Source organism: Microchirus variegatus, assembly GCF_963457635.1.
Source record: "Microchirus variegatus genome assembly, chromosome: 18".
In the NCBI taxonomy this organism is placed as follows: domain Eukaryota; kingdom Metazoa; phylum Chordata; class Actinopteri; order Pleuronectiformes; family Soleidae; genus Microchirus; species Microchirus variegatus.
Genome location: NC_139819.1, coordinates 3,069,111 through 3,082,958, shown reverse-complemented (window position 1 = coordinate 3,082,958; position 13,848 = coordinate 3,069,111). Strand labels below are relative to the sequence as shown.

At 41.3% G+C, this 13,848-nt stretch overlaps 1 protein-coding gene across 1 annotated transcript in view; it reads right to left on the bottom strand.

The window, feature by feature from the left end:
* The window catches only part of fras1 (Fraser extracellular matrix complex subunit 1), a 147,706-nt gene that overhangs the window by 20,049 nt on the left and 113,809 nt on the right, over window positions 1-13,848 (bottom strand). The window contains exons 29-41 of the mRNA XM_083905303.1: window positions 11,555-11,714; window positions 11,286-11,464; window positions 8,879-8,995; window positions 8,617-8,731; window positions 7,885-8,022; window positions 7,328-7,360; window positions 6,880-7,011; window positions 6,566-6,694; window positions 5,965-6,212; window positions 5,727-5,878; window positions 4,171-4,333; window positions 2,033-2,165; window positions 546-736 (exon numbers count right to left, since the gene is read on the bottom strand). Of these exons, the coding sequence (XP_083761429.1) occupies window positions 546-736; window positions 2,033-2,165; window positions 4,171-4,333; window positions 5,727-5,878; window positions 5,965-6,212; window positions 6,566-6,694; window positions 6,880-7,011; window positions 7,328-7,360; window positions 7,885-8,022; window positions 8,617-8,731; window positions 8,879-8,995; window positions 11,286-11,464; window positions 11,555-11,714 (1,890 nt within the window). The remainder of the gene's footprint in view (window positions 1-545; window positions 737-2,032; window positions 2,166-4,170; window positions 4,334-5,726; window positions 5,879-5,964; window positions 6,213-6,565; window positions 6,695-6,879; window positions 7,012-7,327; window positions 7,361-7,884; window positions 8,023-8,616; window positions 8,732-8,878; window positions 8,996-11,285; window positions 11,465-11,554; window positions 11,715-13,848) is intronic.

The window sequence follows — 13,848 nt, the reverse complement described above, 5'->3', positions numbered from 1 at the left end:
CCAGCTGATGTCGAGTTTTTTGGTCCATAACAAATTGAACACTAGTAATCGGTCTCTCCATTCTACATGTTATGTCTGCACTGCATTGCAATTATATACAGTATCTTCAATCTAAATGACTTCATATAAGAAAACTAATTATTATACACAAAATTTAGTTAGTTTGACATTCATTTATCAAGTTTCTTGAGGAAAAACGTGTGTAATTTATAAAAAATTGGCAGGTTAATATATAATTAATGGCAATATTACCCTAATTTATCATCTCAACTGATTAACTTTCCACATCTATATTTGAAAAACAAAATCAACTAGTTTATTAATGTTAGTTTCTGTGTTTATAGGACATTATGTATATTTGAGAACTTGTTGTTTAGGGTTTGGGAGTGATTAACATAACTGCTCATCCTCTATCTTTAAGAACAGGCTCACATCTCTATCTCACTGTTTTCCAACAGGAAACTGAAGTTTGTAAACTCACTCACTCTCCCAAACCAAACCCCATAGAGAAGACGTGAACATGTGACGTAGACATGATATTTCACCTGAATGTCTATTTCCACATTAAAGGCTTCCGTCTGACTGTGTCCGTCACTGATGTAGAGGCTGAAAACGTCCTGCTTGGCTGTAGCTTTGCGCTCGCTGTCCTGGACGTAGAAGATGTGGTCGGAAGTCAGGTCGTCCACAGTAAAAGGAACGTCAGGTGTGATGACCAGCGAGCCGCCAATGGAGCCTCCTGGTGGACGAGAGGGAGATGGCAGACAGGAGTCAGAAAGAGACAAATTGTTGTTTTATGTCTCAAATTCAGATTCAAACCACATAAACTCCACAGCTTCTCTGACTGTTTTTAAAAATCCCAGTCCTCTGCTGTGGTAGAAAGATCGCAGCACATTACTGTAACACAGACGTCAAGTTCCTCTCAGGTGAGCAGTTATCAGTTATCCTCGCTCACACTGTCTGACAGTAAAACCCCCAAACGGGCCTTTCTATCGCTCTCTGCTCAGTGTCTGACAGTTTGGAAACATCAGGAGAATTTAACGGCAGCTGAAGCATCGTCATCTGCATTTATGAGATGATAATGAAGAGAAGGAATCATCACTTAAAATCTCTCAACGCTGAGACACAGAGAGAGCGTCAACATCGCACAAGATGGATGAGTGTACGCTGAGCGGAGACAGTGCTGCGCTGTGTGTGTGTTTATCTGTGTGTGTGTGTGTGTGTGTGTTGCAGTCCCTACAGTAAATCACATCACATCTCCATCACGTCACTGCTGTGAGGTGAGTAAGGAGAGTCTTTGCTGAATCATAATCCCAAAGTAAAATCACCTGCAGCCGCAGCAGAGACACATTTATTTTATTAACATGCAGATCTGTAACTGAGGAGGACGAATGAAACTTTGTTCAAAAACAGGACGTTATTTGTTCAGGGATGTGAGCTGAGAACAGAAACATCTCACAATACTTGATTTTACTTGATCTTAAAAGTTTTTACGCAAAGTCTGAGGACAAATCTGGACTTTTATGTCATTATTTTTTACTTATGATAAATCACAGAAGTTTTTCAGTCCATAATGAATTATGTTAATTGAGAGTTGAGCTTGATTCAACCTGCTTTTTTCAGGTTTAAAATAATTTAAGTAACGTGTTTCTCGACCATAACAGTTTAGACACATGTTAATCTCCTGGGAACAACCTTTTATTCGTATACTTAATGACAACAAACCCAAGTTTTCTGCAGCTCAGAATTCAACCTCCAATAGTAAATTGCACTTCCATGCTCTGTTGCCCCAGGCCTCGTCCCAATTAGTTTGACTTGCTGCAAATTAATGTTGCTTTCATCTTTAATTGCCTGGTTTCCTTGGATGTTGAGTCATAATAAGCATTTAACGCTCAGTGAGCAGCATCTTTACAGCTGTCATTAACCAGATCCGCACCAGAAACATCATGAAACGAGAATAGCTACGATAACAAAATATCACATGTCATAACGTGTTTCCAGACTTCATAAATGGAACACAGCCTCTCTCTCTCACCTCTCCTGGTGTTTTCGATGAAGCCATATTTGGGAGGCGTGACCAGCCAAACCAGCAGGTCCTTCCTGGGCGTGTCCAGGTCTGACACGATGATGTGATTGGTCGACAGCTGCACACGACCGCCTTCCTGGACCTGCGCGTGGAAGATGGAGAAAATAAGAAACTGAGGAAATGGCTGATGTTACAGAGAACGTTCCACTACAAACACATGGGTGTCCAGAAGGTCTGCTTTCAGAGCTGCACTGAAGTCTGGACCTTCTTCTCAACATCAACTACTTCTTCTTCTTCGTGCTCATCTTTCATGGATTATTTTTCCAGCTTCCACCTGGAAGTTACACCTCTTCGAGTGTTTATAATCTATAATCTTGTAAACTAAATGCCTGTGTTGTGTACACATGATGTCCCTGTGATGTTTTGACCTTCCTGAAGGACAGACTTGTCTCCTGAGGACTGAGACGAGGATGTGAGGACAGACGGTCTTGTACAGATTGTAAAAACCGATTCAGGCATAATTTTTCAAGTGAGGCAGAACAAACAAATCTGCTCTGATGAGAAACATATGTTCTGATTTTAATGTCCTTTAATCCTTTACTCCATTCGTTGGCAGGATTTTCCACCGAGTGAAAACATCAGTGTTGGAAAAACACAACAAACAGAAAGTTTTTTTTTTTTTTTTGTCTTTTTCATTTCCTTCCTGTGATTAGAAAACTCCTGAAAATGCGATCTGTATTTCAAACCCCAGGAGGAAAAGTTTGAAGGAGCAATAAAGCAGCTGAATTATTTCATGAGTCGTGAGGTTTGTTCTCTTTCAGTAACTTCAAGCGTAATTATGTTTCTTTTTCATTTCCCATAACAAATCGAGCTGTTACCAGACGTAACCACTGGGGGAATCTGGCTGCGTAATTTACTTTTGCTGTGAAAATAAAAAAAATGTTTCTCATGCTACGATTGAAGGAGATTTTAACATCTCTAAGGAGTGAGTTTGTGTTTTGGAACTGAGGCAGATCTGCAGAGTGAAAACAGGAGCTGCTGAGCAGAGAACGTCAGTGTGACCTTCATCAGCTCTGACCACACGTTTACACTGAGCAGTTGTTTCCTTCATCATGTGTTCACTGAGCATGAAAAATCCCAGGGCTTTTAACACCATTTCAGTCGTTTTATCATTTATTGTGGATGACTAATTCACAAAGATGAACTTGTCCAGATTTTAAATGGATTACCTTCTACATTTAAAGCAGTTCATGAAACCTTTTTCTTCTAATGACACAGGTTTGTAATTCCACGGAGAAGAAAGCCTTCGTGTTTAAAGCACTATCAGATTTGAATAGCCTTAGCTGCAATAATTTGCTCCATTTCGTCTTTTCACTTACTTATAAATCGTCCTGTATTTATTTTCAAAATAGAAAAAGCTGCACAAATTAACACATCTTCCACAGTTTTACAATGCTAAGTGCATATGCTGCAACTGAACTCTACATAAATGATAAAGGAGAATGAAATCCTGTTACAGTTTATTATGTTTGTTTATTTTGTCTAGTTTTTTCTCTCGTCAAATATCTTGTTAACTTTATATTGTATTATGTATATTTGTTAAAAACAAGATGATGGTTTCTGATGAAAGTGGGTTTGACAGGTTGACAGTTTTAATGACAAAAACTGATTACTGAGATATTTTCTCATAAATTGACCATGTTCGGTCCTGCTACATCTTTTCATTTAAAAACAGCTGAAATACAGGGCATATGTATATGTAATATAAATGTTTAACAGGAAACTGAAGTTGTTTGTAAACCACTCACTCTCCCACACCAAAGTCCATTCAGTGATTTTGACATGACAGCACACAGGAGTTGTTGATCCACTGCTGCCTCCACCACTAAGTTCAAATGTCTGATTCTAGTGAATTCGGCATTTGAAATTGTTCATTCAGATCTACCTCAGTGACACAAAGTATCCACACGAGGCAGCAGTAGACCAGCAGCTCCTGTGTCCCTGTGAGCTAAAATCACTGATTTTCACTATGAGGTTTGGTATGGGAGAGTGAGTGGTTTACAAACTTCAGTTTCCTGTTAAACATTTATAACATATACCAATTATCAACTGTATTGTAGAATAATTTTTTTCCTGTGTGTGTTTACCTTGATGCCACTGCGCACTGTGACCACCGGGGGCTGCCTGGGCGCGGACGTGATGGTGATGGTGCACATCTGGTTGTCAAGACGATTGTTGTCTCCGTCATAAACGACAAAGTGGAAGATGTCGGTGATTGGCTGACTGCCCGTCTCCAGTGAGGTGATGTACCTGCCGACACAGACACCACTTCAATAATCTGTGAATTACAACATGTCTCAAAATCTTTTATTTCAAAATAGAGTGAATTACTTTGAGTGGAAACACATACAAAATATCCATTTATGTCTCTCACTCAGTGCTTCCACAATGACAGCAACAGCTGCTAATTTCACTCATAAATGAGAAATCCCTATCTGTGTATAATCTGCTCTAATCCCATTTCATTCTTTCATTAAAGCACTCCCCGGTGCTTGTTTGTAGGAGTCAGAGATAAAAATGACACGTGGTCCCCCGGTGAGTGTCCCGTGCTGATGCTCATCACAGCCTCTATTATGGAAATGAAGGTGTTAGCGTGTGAATATTTATAATTCACCACGGGGAGCCTCGTTAACTCCTGCAGGTAATATCACAGTCAAGATAATTGGTTTCATTTATGTCGACAGAAAAAAAGGGTTCCGGTTAATTAGTTTGTTTTCTCACTGGGATTTTTTAGACGCTGCTCACGCTCATGTGAACACATGTGATCAGACATGACTTCCTCCTCACTGCTCACAAACAAACAAACGTGCGTCATTTCTGTTTATGAAGAACAAGTGATGTTTTCAACAAGTGTCACTCCACGTTATCTGTAAAAAGTCAAGAGGAGCCGAGTGAAACAAACCTACAGAGGCCTAGAGCGGCCATGTTTGCGACTAAATTGTTTTAATCTGATATCTCAAGATCGTGCAATAATCATCTCATTATCGCGGGATAGCGGCCTTTAATCCTCATGATAACATAATAGATTAATGCATTATTAAGAGATAACAAGGCTCGTTTTCTGTGATGATGAGATAATCTACAGTATCTGCTACATCTGAGAAAAAGACCCAGAGCATTTTCTGCCTGTGTTCTGCTGCTGCTGCTCTTACTCATCTGTGATAAAGATGATTAGTAAAGAGGGAACAAACTTTTTCTGTAATAACTGTATTATGATTATTCCATGACCTTGAGATAAAAGAGTGAAGCAGTGACAACGGCTTCTGTACCTTTTCCAACAGGAAACTGTAGTTTGTAAACCACTCACTCTCCCACACCAAACCCCATGGAGAAAATCAGTGATTTTAACATCTCAGCACACAGGAGTTGTTGATCCACTGCTGCCTCCATCACTAACTTCAAATGTCTTATTATCCTTTGTTCAGATTGACCTCAGTGACACAAAGTGACCACACGAGGCAGCAGTAGACCAGCAGCTCCTGTGTCCGCGCGAGCTAAAATCACTGATTTTCACTTTCGTGTGGGAGAGTGAGTGGTTTACAAACTTCAGTTTTATTAGCTGAGTCTTTTTTGTCCCTGCTGGCAGCCATGTTTTCACCGACAGTGATTCCTCCTCGCTCACAGCACGGTCACTAGAACAAACCTGATCCTGTGCTTGTTCACGTCCTCCATGGTGAAGGAGGAATACTCCCTCAGCTCCTGGTGCTCCTGCTGCGACTGACTCCTGGTCAGGATGCCGTACATTGGCACCGACACCAGCTGGATCCGGATCTCTTCATCTGTGGACGTGCTGTCCTGTGGTGGTCAGAACAGAAGAGGTTCAGTCCACTGAGGCCGTGTCATGTTTGTGTGTGTGCAGTGAAAAGGAAACGCTCGCTCACCGTGTACGCCAGGTGCGAGTGTCTGATCACTGTGCTGCTCTTCTCGCCCACTTCCAGTGACAGCGTGGCCACAGGGTCACGTTGCGGTCCGTCACCTCCGGCACCCAGCACCACCACCTGCACCACCGTGGTTGCCATGGAGATGCCATCGCTGACGGAGAAGGAGAGGGAGTCGTCCTGCGTGGAGAGGCCGGCGTGTTGGTAGAGCAGAACGTTTCGAGTGATGTCGCTGAAGGTGAACACGTCACCTGGGGAGATGAAGAAGAAGTTTTATTTACTGACACGTGTTTTAAAGGTTTAGTTTGGCTTGTTTATCTCACTCATTTAAGTGTGCACATGCAGGAGTAATCAGACTATGAATCACATTATCCACAAATGTTAGTCTGACTAAGACTAGCTCCATTTAATCAAACAGTTTATATGAGCGGTTTACATCTTAAGCTGTAGATTTTGACGTAGATTAACAGGACTATCTTATCTTATTTTACAAGGTTAGTCTTAGGGCTTAAACCCCTTTAGTGTGTGTACGTGTGTGTGTGTGTGTGTGTGTGTGTGTGTGTGTGTGTGTGTGTGTGTGTGTGTGTGTGAGAGAGAGACTTACCATTGTTCATGCTGGTGTGTGTGCTGCCATCAGTCTTTATCAATTCTCCGTGGACAGGAGCTTCCACCAGCTCAAACTCCAGCTCATCTGGAGCCGTGTCAGCATCACTTACCGCCAGCTGCTGACCGCCTACACACACACACACACACACACACACACACACACACACACACACACACACACACACACACAAAGAGTGTTTAGAAAGATAAAGTAGGAGAAGAGAATTAGCCATCTGTCCCGTCTTTAAAATGAATATTAATACTTTGCATTTTGCTTATGTGTGTTTGTTAGCATTTGTGTGTGTGTGTTACCGATGGCGGCCTGTCCTCCCAGGCTGACCTCCAGCAGCGGGTCCAGGACCTGAAACACCGGTGGCTGCTGGTGGTTTGACAGCAACAGGACGGCAAAGTCCAGCTCTGGAGTGGTGTGTTCACCGTCTGACACTGAGACACACAGGCACACAGGCACACACACAACAGGGGAAAGTGTTACAATGCAGAAATGATCAAAAAGAGAAGGAGGGGGATGAAAGAAAGATGGAGGGTGTAGAGAAAAAAAGAAAAAACAGAAGTATCGAGGACAGAGAAGAGGGGTAAAAACAAAAGAGATGAAGGGGAAAAGAGGATGTTAAGAGTGAAGAAGAAGAGGTGAAGGACAAAGATGAGAGGGTGACAGAGGAGCAGAGACAAAGGCGAGGGAGTTAAAGATGAGACGGAGGATGAAAGAAGGGAAGAAAGAGAAGAGCTGAGATGATTTTACCTGTGAAGTAAACGCTGAGCGACTCAGGCAAACCTGTGAGGAACAGAAAAGAAGAAGACGCTTAAAAAAGGTGACAACTTAACTACGCTTTAATTAATCTGGGATTAAAGATTATCTTTGAACCATGCGACTGTTTCCAAACACTACTGCTCCACTTTTCTATTCAAAGAGTCATCATGATGAACGTTTACAGCTCAGAACTTGCTAATGAGGGTTTTTTGATTCTGGAATTAACTTTCAAGACGTAGAGAATAATATTTTGATTAGTGAGTTCTCGGTTTCTGCCTGACGATGTCAAGCGCCTTGAGATCATGCGTGTTTGTCTATTTGATTTGATTTAAACCAGAGCGTGTTTTTCCAGCTTCATGTGCTGAAACCAGGAAACTAATGTAGTGGAACAAGTTATAAGATGACTTCGGCTGCTGCTGTTTGACACGAATCATGTTTGATTTTCACGCGACAGGAAACTAAAGAGCGTTTAATACAACAACACAATCACATCGACTTCCAAATCTAACATTTCACTCTCACAGCTTTAGGAGAACAACCTCTCTCACCGATGAAGGAGTACTGGTAGAGTTCCTGCAGGTGTGACGGCGCCGCCGGTGGCCGGTAAATGATCTTTGCGTTGTCGACGTCATCCTGAGTAAAGTGGATGGCCGGAGTGTACGGTCTGTCACGGTGTTCAATCGCCCCTGAAAACAAACAACACAGACAGAGATTCATTTTCATCCTCTGTCCATCTGTCTGTCTGTCTGTGTTTCAATCGGCTGCTGGAAAACAAGATTTAGACAAATCTCTCTGCGGTAGAGCTCATCTGGAGGACGAGGTAAATCTCAGCAGCTCATGACACTCAGAAGATGGAGGTGTTTTCACCGGAGCACAGAGAGAAAGTCATTAAAAAGTGATGCCATATTTTACCCTCAGCAGAACAGACAATCTCACTAAACCAGACCTAAATATTCACCAGAATCCGCTCCAATATCATCAAATAAGGAATAGGGATAATAATCTAATAAAATCTACGTCAGTTTAAGTCCACAATATCTACGTCACATGTTCACGTCTTTATCTCACTGTTAGACAGACTTTTCCAACAGGAAACTGAAGTTTGTAAACCACCAGAGAAAATCAGTGATCCTTTGAAGTCAAAGTTAATGGAAAACATTTTAACTTCAATGTGTTGACTTATGTGCTTATGTTTAGAGTCAGGAATCGATGTAAAGCACAGAGACTGATTCACTGTAGCCAATTATAAAACTCTATATGTGTGTGGGTGTGTTTGTGACCTTGTCCCGGTGGCAGTGGTTTGGTGATGTTGTAGACGAGCTTCTCGCTGGGAGTGTCAGAGTCGATGAAGGACAGAGCTGACGGTGTTATTTCTGTCACACGATCCTCCAGAGCCTGCACACACACACACACACACACACACACACACACCGGTAAAACAGGAGTTACAACATCCTTAAACAAACCACAAAGCACAAAACCAGGGGCTTGTGAAGAGACTTTGTGGGAGTGTTGTATTTTTGGTGCAGAAAAAGAGCTCACTGTGATCTGGAGGTCAGAGTCTGGGTCCAGCTGAGGGAACCCTGGGATCTGAGGCAGGACTCCGACGGTGAAGGTCTGGACATCTCCTCGTACGACTGGAGCTGCATCGGTGGAAACCTGCAGAATCAAATTCACATTTACAGAAAACACACTGCCACACAAACACAGTTCCAGCGCTGATTGAGGCACAAGCACAATTAAATTTTGGGGCTGTTTATCCAGGCCAATAATAAAGCATATTTTAACTCTTATATTGGATTTAATCTTAAAATGGTACCAAAATCATCCGAAGAAGGATTTTCACTACATATTCAAAATGGCACAATACTGAAGTGGGCGGGGTTTGAGGACATAATGACCTTGAAACTCAGCCGTTTCTGGCAGATCCTTTGTCCACTTTGAGAAAACTCCAATTATCTGAATAAAGGTGTGTGTTTTTTGGGCGGCAGAGTGAGAGTGACAGAGCTGATGACAGGACAGAAGCTGCTGCAGCTGTAGAAGACAGTGAAGCTGACGTCAGCTCTGCAGCTCATAAATCACTGTCCAGGCCTGAAGAATAATAACCAATGAGACGTCACATCCAGTCACAGTCACCCACTGCTCAGCTGAGCAGCTTCACAACTGCTACTGATGCAGTATTGATCACTTGTGAATGACTTTCTAAGCTCCGTGTCCAATAATAATATGAATAGCATGAGTGGAGACAGAAGTGAGTGAGAAGCAGCTCATCACACGCACACACACACACACACACACACACCTTTTCATGAAAAAAATGAAAACGATCATAACTTTTTTATCCCACATTCACACGTCGGTTACTTTTTAGTTTTAAAACGGTCTCTGGAGAGTTTCCTCTTCTGCTTACAAAGGCTGTTGCTAGGCAACCTCGCCACTTTTTACTACTTTACTAACAATATACTGCTGAGTTTCACGTGTCTACATTTGGCCTCCGGCTTGAGATGCCATCCACAGGAAGCATCTTCTGCACATTTTAAATGGAGCTGTGTGTCAGACACAAATAAATACAAAGAAGGACGCTGCTGTGATGCAGATCTGTTGTAAAGTGACTCATTTTCTAGCCGTGTTTGCATCTAAATGCAGCACAAACTGTTTTTTTTTTGTCCACTTTGAATCTTTTATTTTGCAGATGAAGATTAAAAAAATCTACGTCAGTTTAAGTCTACGATATCTACATCGCCTTCTTTCTAAGAAGCTGAATAATCTGCTTCACACAAACATTTTAAATAAGACTGAGTGTAAACTTTGGAACATTTGCAGCAGTTAGAAAGAACAAAGTCTGATTAAATATGACAGAAACTATGACGACTGCACTTTTCACTTGCTTACAAAGAGTTTGATTCAATTAATTTAGAATTTAAACTGAAGTGAAGTAAATTGCACCTTTGCCTTCTTGTGGAAAATGAGAACACACTTGAATTTTGCAAACTCCATTATTACAGTTTTTGTTGCTTCTCAGACTCAGGAACCTGCAGTCAGAGATCATGTGACACCCGAATGAAACCTGGCACCTCGTTACCATGACAAGCAGCACTAAGTCAACTGGACGGATTTATTTCACTTGACCCAAATTGAAGCCCCATTTTTAATCACTTCCGATCAGAAACATTACTCCGTCTCTGCATAACGAGACACTCGAGAATTTAATTTGAATCTGAGACGAGTTTGTCTGAAAGGATGGAGTCAGAGTGAAGGAGGCTGGACAAAATAAATACCCAGCCTCATCACTGAACACTGATTGTGTTTAGTATTTGTTTTAGGTCATTTTACCACAAATGTATACTCAAACTACTGCATTTGCTCGGCTATATTTGTACAGAAAGTGAATCTGTGATGCCACTGCATAATTAATTACTTCTTTTCTTTGATATTGTTTTTATTTATTCTCTCCTATTTTATTTATTTAGATTTCTTGTCACATTGTTCCAAGCACCTGACAAAGGGCTGAAAAAGCTCATCTCTTTGGAATGACAATAAAGATATATTCTCACTGCTGTGTTACGAACATGGCATCGATTTCAGCCGGATCTTCTTGGATTTGAAGCCAATTTTCAAGTAATTTGACGTCATTAAAGTTAATGAAGATGAGTTTCTGTGAGATGATTCTGACCTGTAAATGGGTAAATGGCAAATCTGTGGAATGGGACATCAAGCACGAGAAAAGTGCTCTATAAATACAGACCATTTACCATCTATTTCACATATTATTGTCTGGTTTCTTTGCTCCACAAAACAAAGAAATCATTACAACTGAATAATTTTGTGGACAAAAACATTTGAGAACATGATGATTGCCGATATTTTCTGGACCAAAGAACTAATCAAGAGATGGATCAATTATGTAAAAATTCATAATATTGCTTTAAGTTCTCATCGTGTTCCTGACCTGGAACTGGAAGGAGTCACTGTTGGTTCCACGGCCGAAGTGTCGGTACCAGACTGTGCCGTCGTTGACGTCCTGCTGAGTGAAAGACGAGGTGCTGGTGAAGCCTCTGTCATCGATGAGCGAGGGACGCCATTCTTCAGGAGGACCATCGGCTGGCATGGACACCAGAACCACCTCACCTGGACAGATTCATGTTGTCACATGATCTTTATGCTGGTTTATAAACTCTGAATGTGAGTCTTTGAGTGTGAGCAGTAAAGACTTCGTACCAAACTTAGGTTCTCCGTCTGACGCCATGATGGTGTACACGATGTTATCTGTGCCGACTCCTCTGAAATCGGCCTGCAGGTATTTTTTATCCAATCTCACCATTCCGCCTTCTTTGACCCAGGTCATGGGCACAGAGAGAACCAGAGGAGAGTCAGCAGCCTGAAACACAAACACAGCAGTCTGTCAGGAAAAACATGGAGCTGAGGAGACTGAAGGCACGACAGAATGTTTCCCGTTTCTATTATTATATTATTATCCTGAGAAAAATCATTGTTATTCATTAGATGAGGCCTGGTTCACACCGCATGCTTGGCGTGTGCATCTCAGGTGCATCTATTTTTGAGTTTCGGCACCTATTTTTCCACACTGTTCACATGTGTATATCGCAGAGACATCTTCACAGATCAGAAGGAATTTTGTCATCTTTATATAAGACAGCAGGAAAAGTTCTATACAGATCCAGAAAGTTCTTCTGGATCCAGAGGATCAAAATGTAAACCTTTCAGAAAACACAGGTGACAAAGTGTCTGTGATCTCACTCAGAAATCTAACTTTACCTGACTCTTTTTTTAACTTGATAAAAACACAGCTCTTGTATTATTTTTTTGTTTCCAGGTAAGATATGTTCTCCCACGTAACAATAACGGGCTAATTTGCTTTACAAAGGTACAAATGTAAAGAAAAACTGCAGCGTTTGGAGTCCCAGAAACAAGAAACTGAGATGGGTTGATGTAATTTGAGATTAAAATGCTTCAGTTAGTTTGTATAGTCAGTGAGTAAAGAAATGTGAGAATTAAATAATCTGAGAGGAAGTACAAAGTCATAATCTAGAGTCAAGCATGAGAATACACTGAGCAGGAAAGTGCACTTTTATGGTCACAAAGTCAGCATTAAACAAGTAGACAGTTCCTAAAAACCTGGCAGGAACACACTCAGTGAAAACATGGCTGCCAAAATAGATTTTAGCCACTTTAACAAAACACTCAGCTAATAAAATTCAGTTTAAGTCTATGATATCTTAATCCTTACCGTTCACTCTCCCACACCAAACCTCATAGAGAAAGCTAAAGTGATTTTAGCTCACAGGGACACAGGAGCTGCTGGTCTACTGCTGCCTCGCGTGGTCACTGTGGTCAATCTGAACAAAGGATTTCAAACACTGAAGTGACAAAGTAAGACATTTGAAGTTAGTGATGGAGGCAGCAGTGGATCAACAACTCCTGTGTACTGTGATGTTAAAATCACTGATTTTCACTATTGAATTTGTTGTGAGAGAGTGGTTTACAAACTTCAGTTTCTAGAGATTCTGAAAACTGGAAGGGAAAAGATTGATTAAATAATAAATATATTTGTGTTCTTTAGTCTTTTTAATATTCATCGGTATTGTGGAGTTGAATGTAGAGGAAGGATGTGATGGTTGTGATGAGTGAAAGCTGATAAAACAACATTATTTTTCTCTGTAGTCGCAGCATGTTTGAGAACAAACACTGTGTCATTAGAGAAGTTTAGAGGCTGTGAGTCAGCAGATCTGAGACAGACTGTAAACTGAGCTGAACCTGGCTGCAGGCCACAAACGCACAGATAAATGATTTGGCCAAGGTGGAGTCCGTGTCATCCATAAAACATCAGCTCGCTGACACCGGGGATGTTCCCGCCGCTGTATGGCAATGACATATTACCATACGTCCAGTGGAGACACGCTGAGGGACAGTGAGTGAAAGTTACAGCCTGAAACCTGCTACTCATTCAAATTCAGTCTCAGAAACATGGTCACCATGGTGATATATAACCATAACTGGATATAAAAACAAATAGTCCCCGGACTCAGAAAGTGAAGCCAATGAAGAAGTGTCCATCAGGGGCCAAATATTTGAAGGAAATAAACATTTTAGGCACTTAACTCAGGTCTCAGCTCATAAAATCTATGTCAGTTTAAGTCTACGATATCTTAAGAACGTGTACATCTCACTGTTAGACAGACTTTTCCAACAGGAAACTGAAGTTTGTAAACCACTCACTCTCCCACACCAAAGTCCATAGAGAAAGTGTTTGAAATCCTTTGTTCATATTGACCTCAGTGACACAAAGTGACCACACGAGGCAGCAGTAGACCAGCAGCTCCCGTGTCGGTGCGAGCTAAAATCACTGATTTTCTCTATGGACTTTGGTGTGGGATAGTGAGTGGTTTACAAACTTCAGTTGACTGTTGGAAAAGTCTGTCTTAACAGTGAAATAAAGACATGAACATGTTCTCCAGATATCGTGGACTTGAACTGACCTAGATTTTATTCAG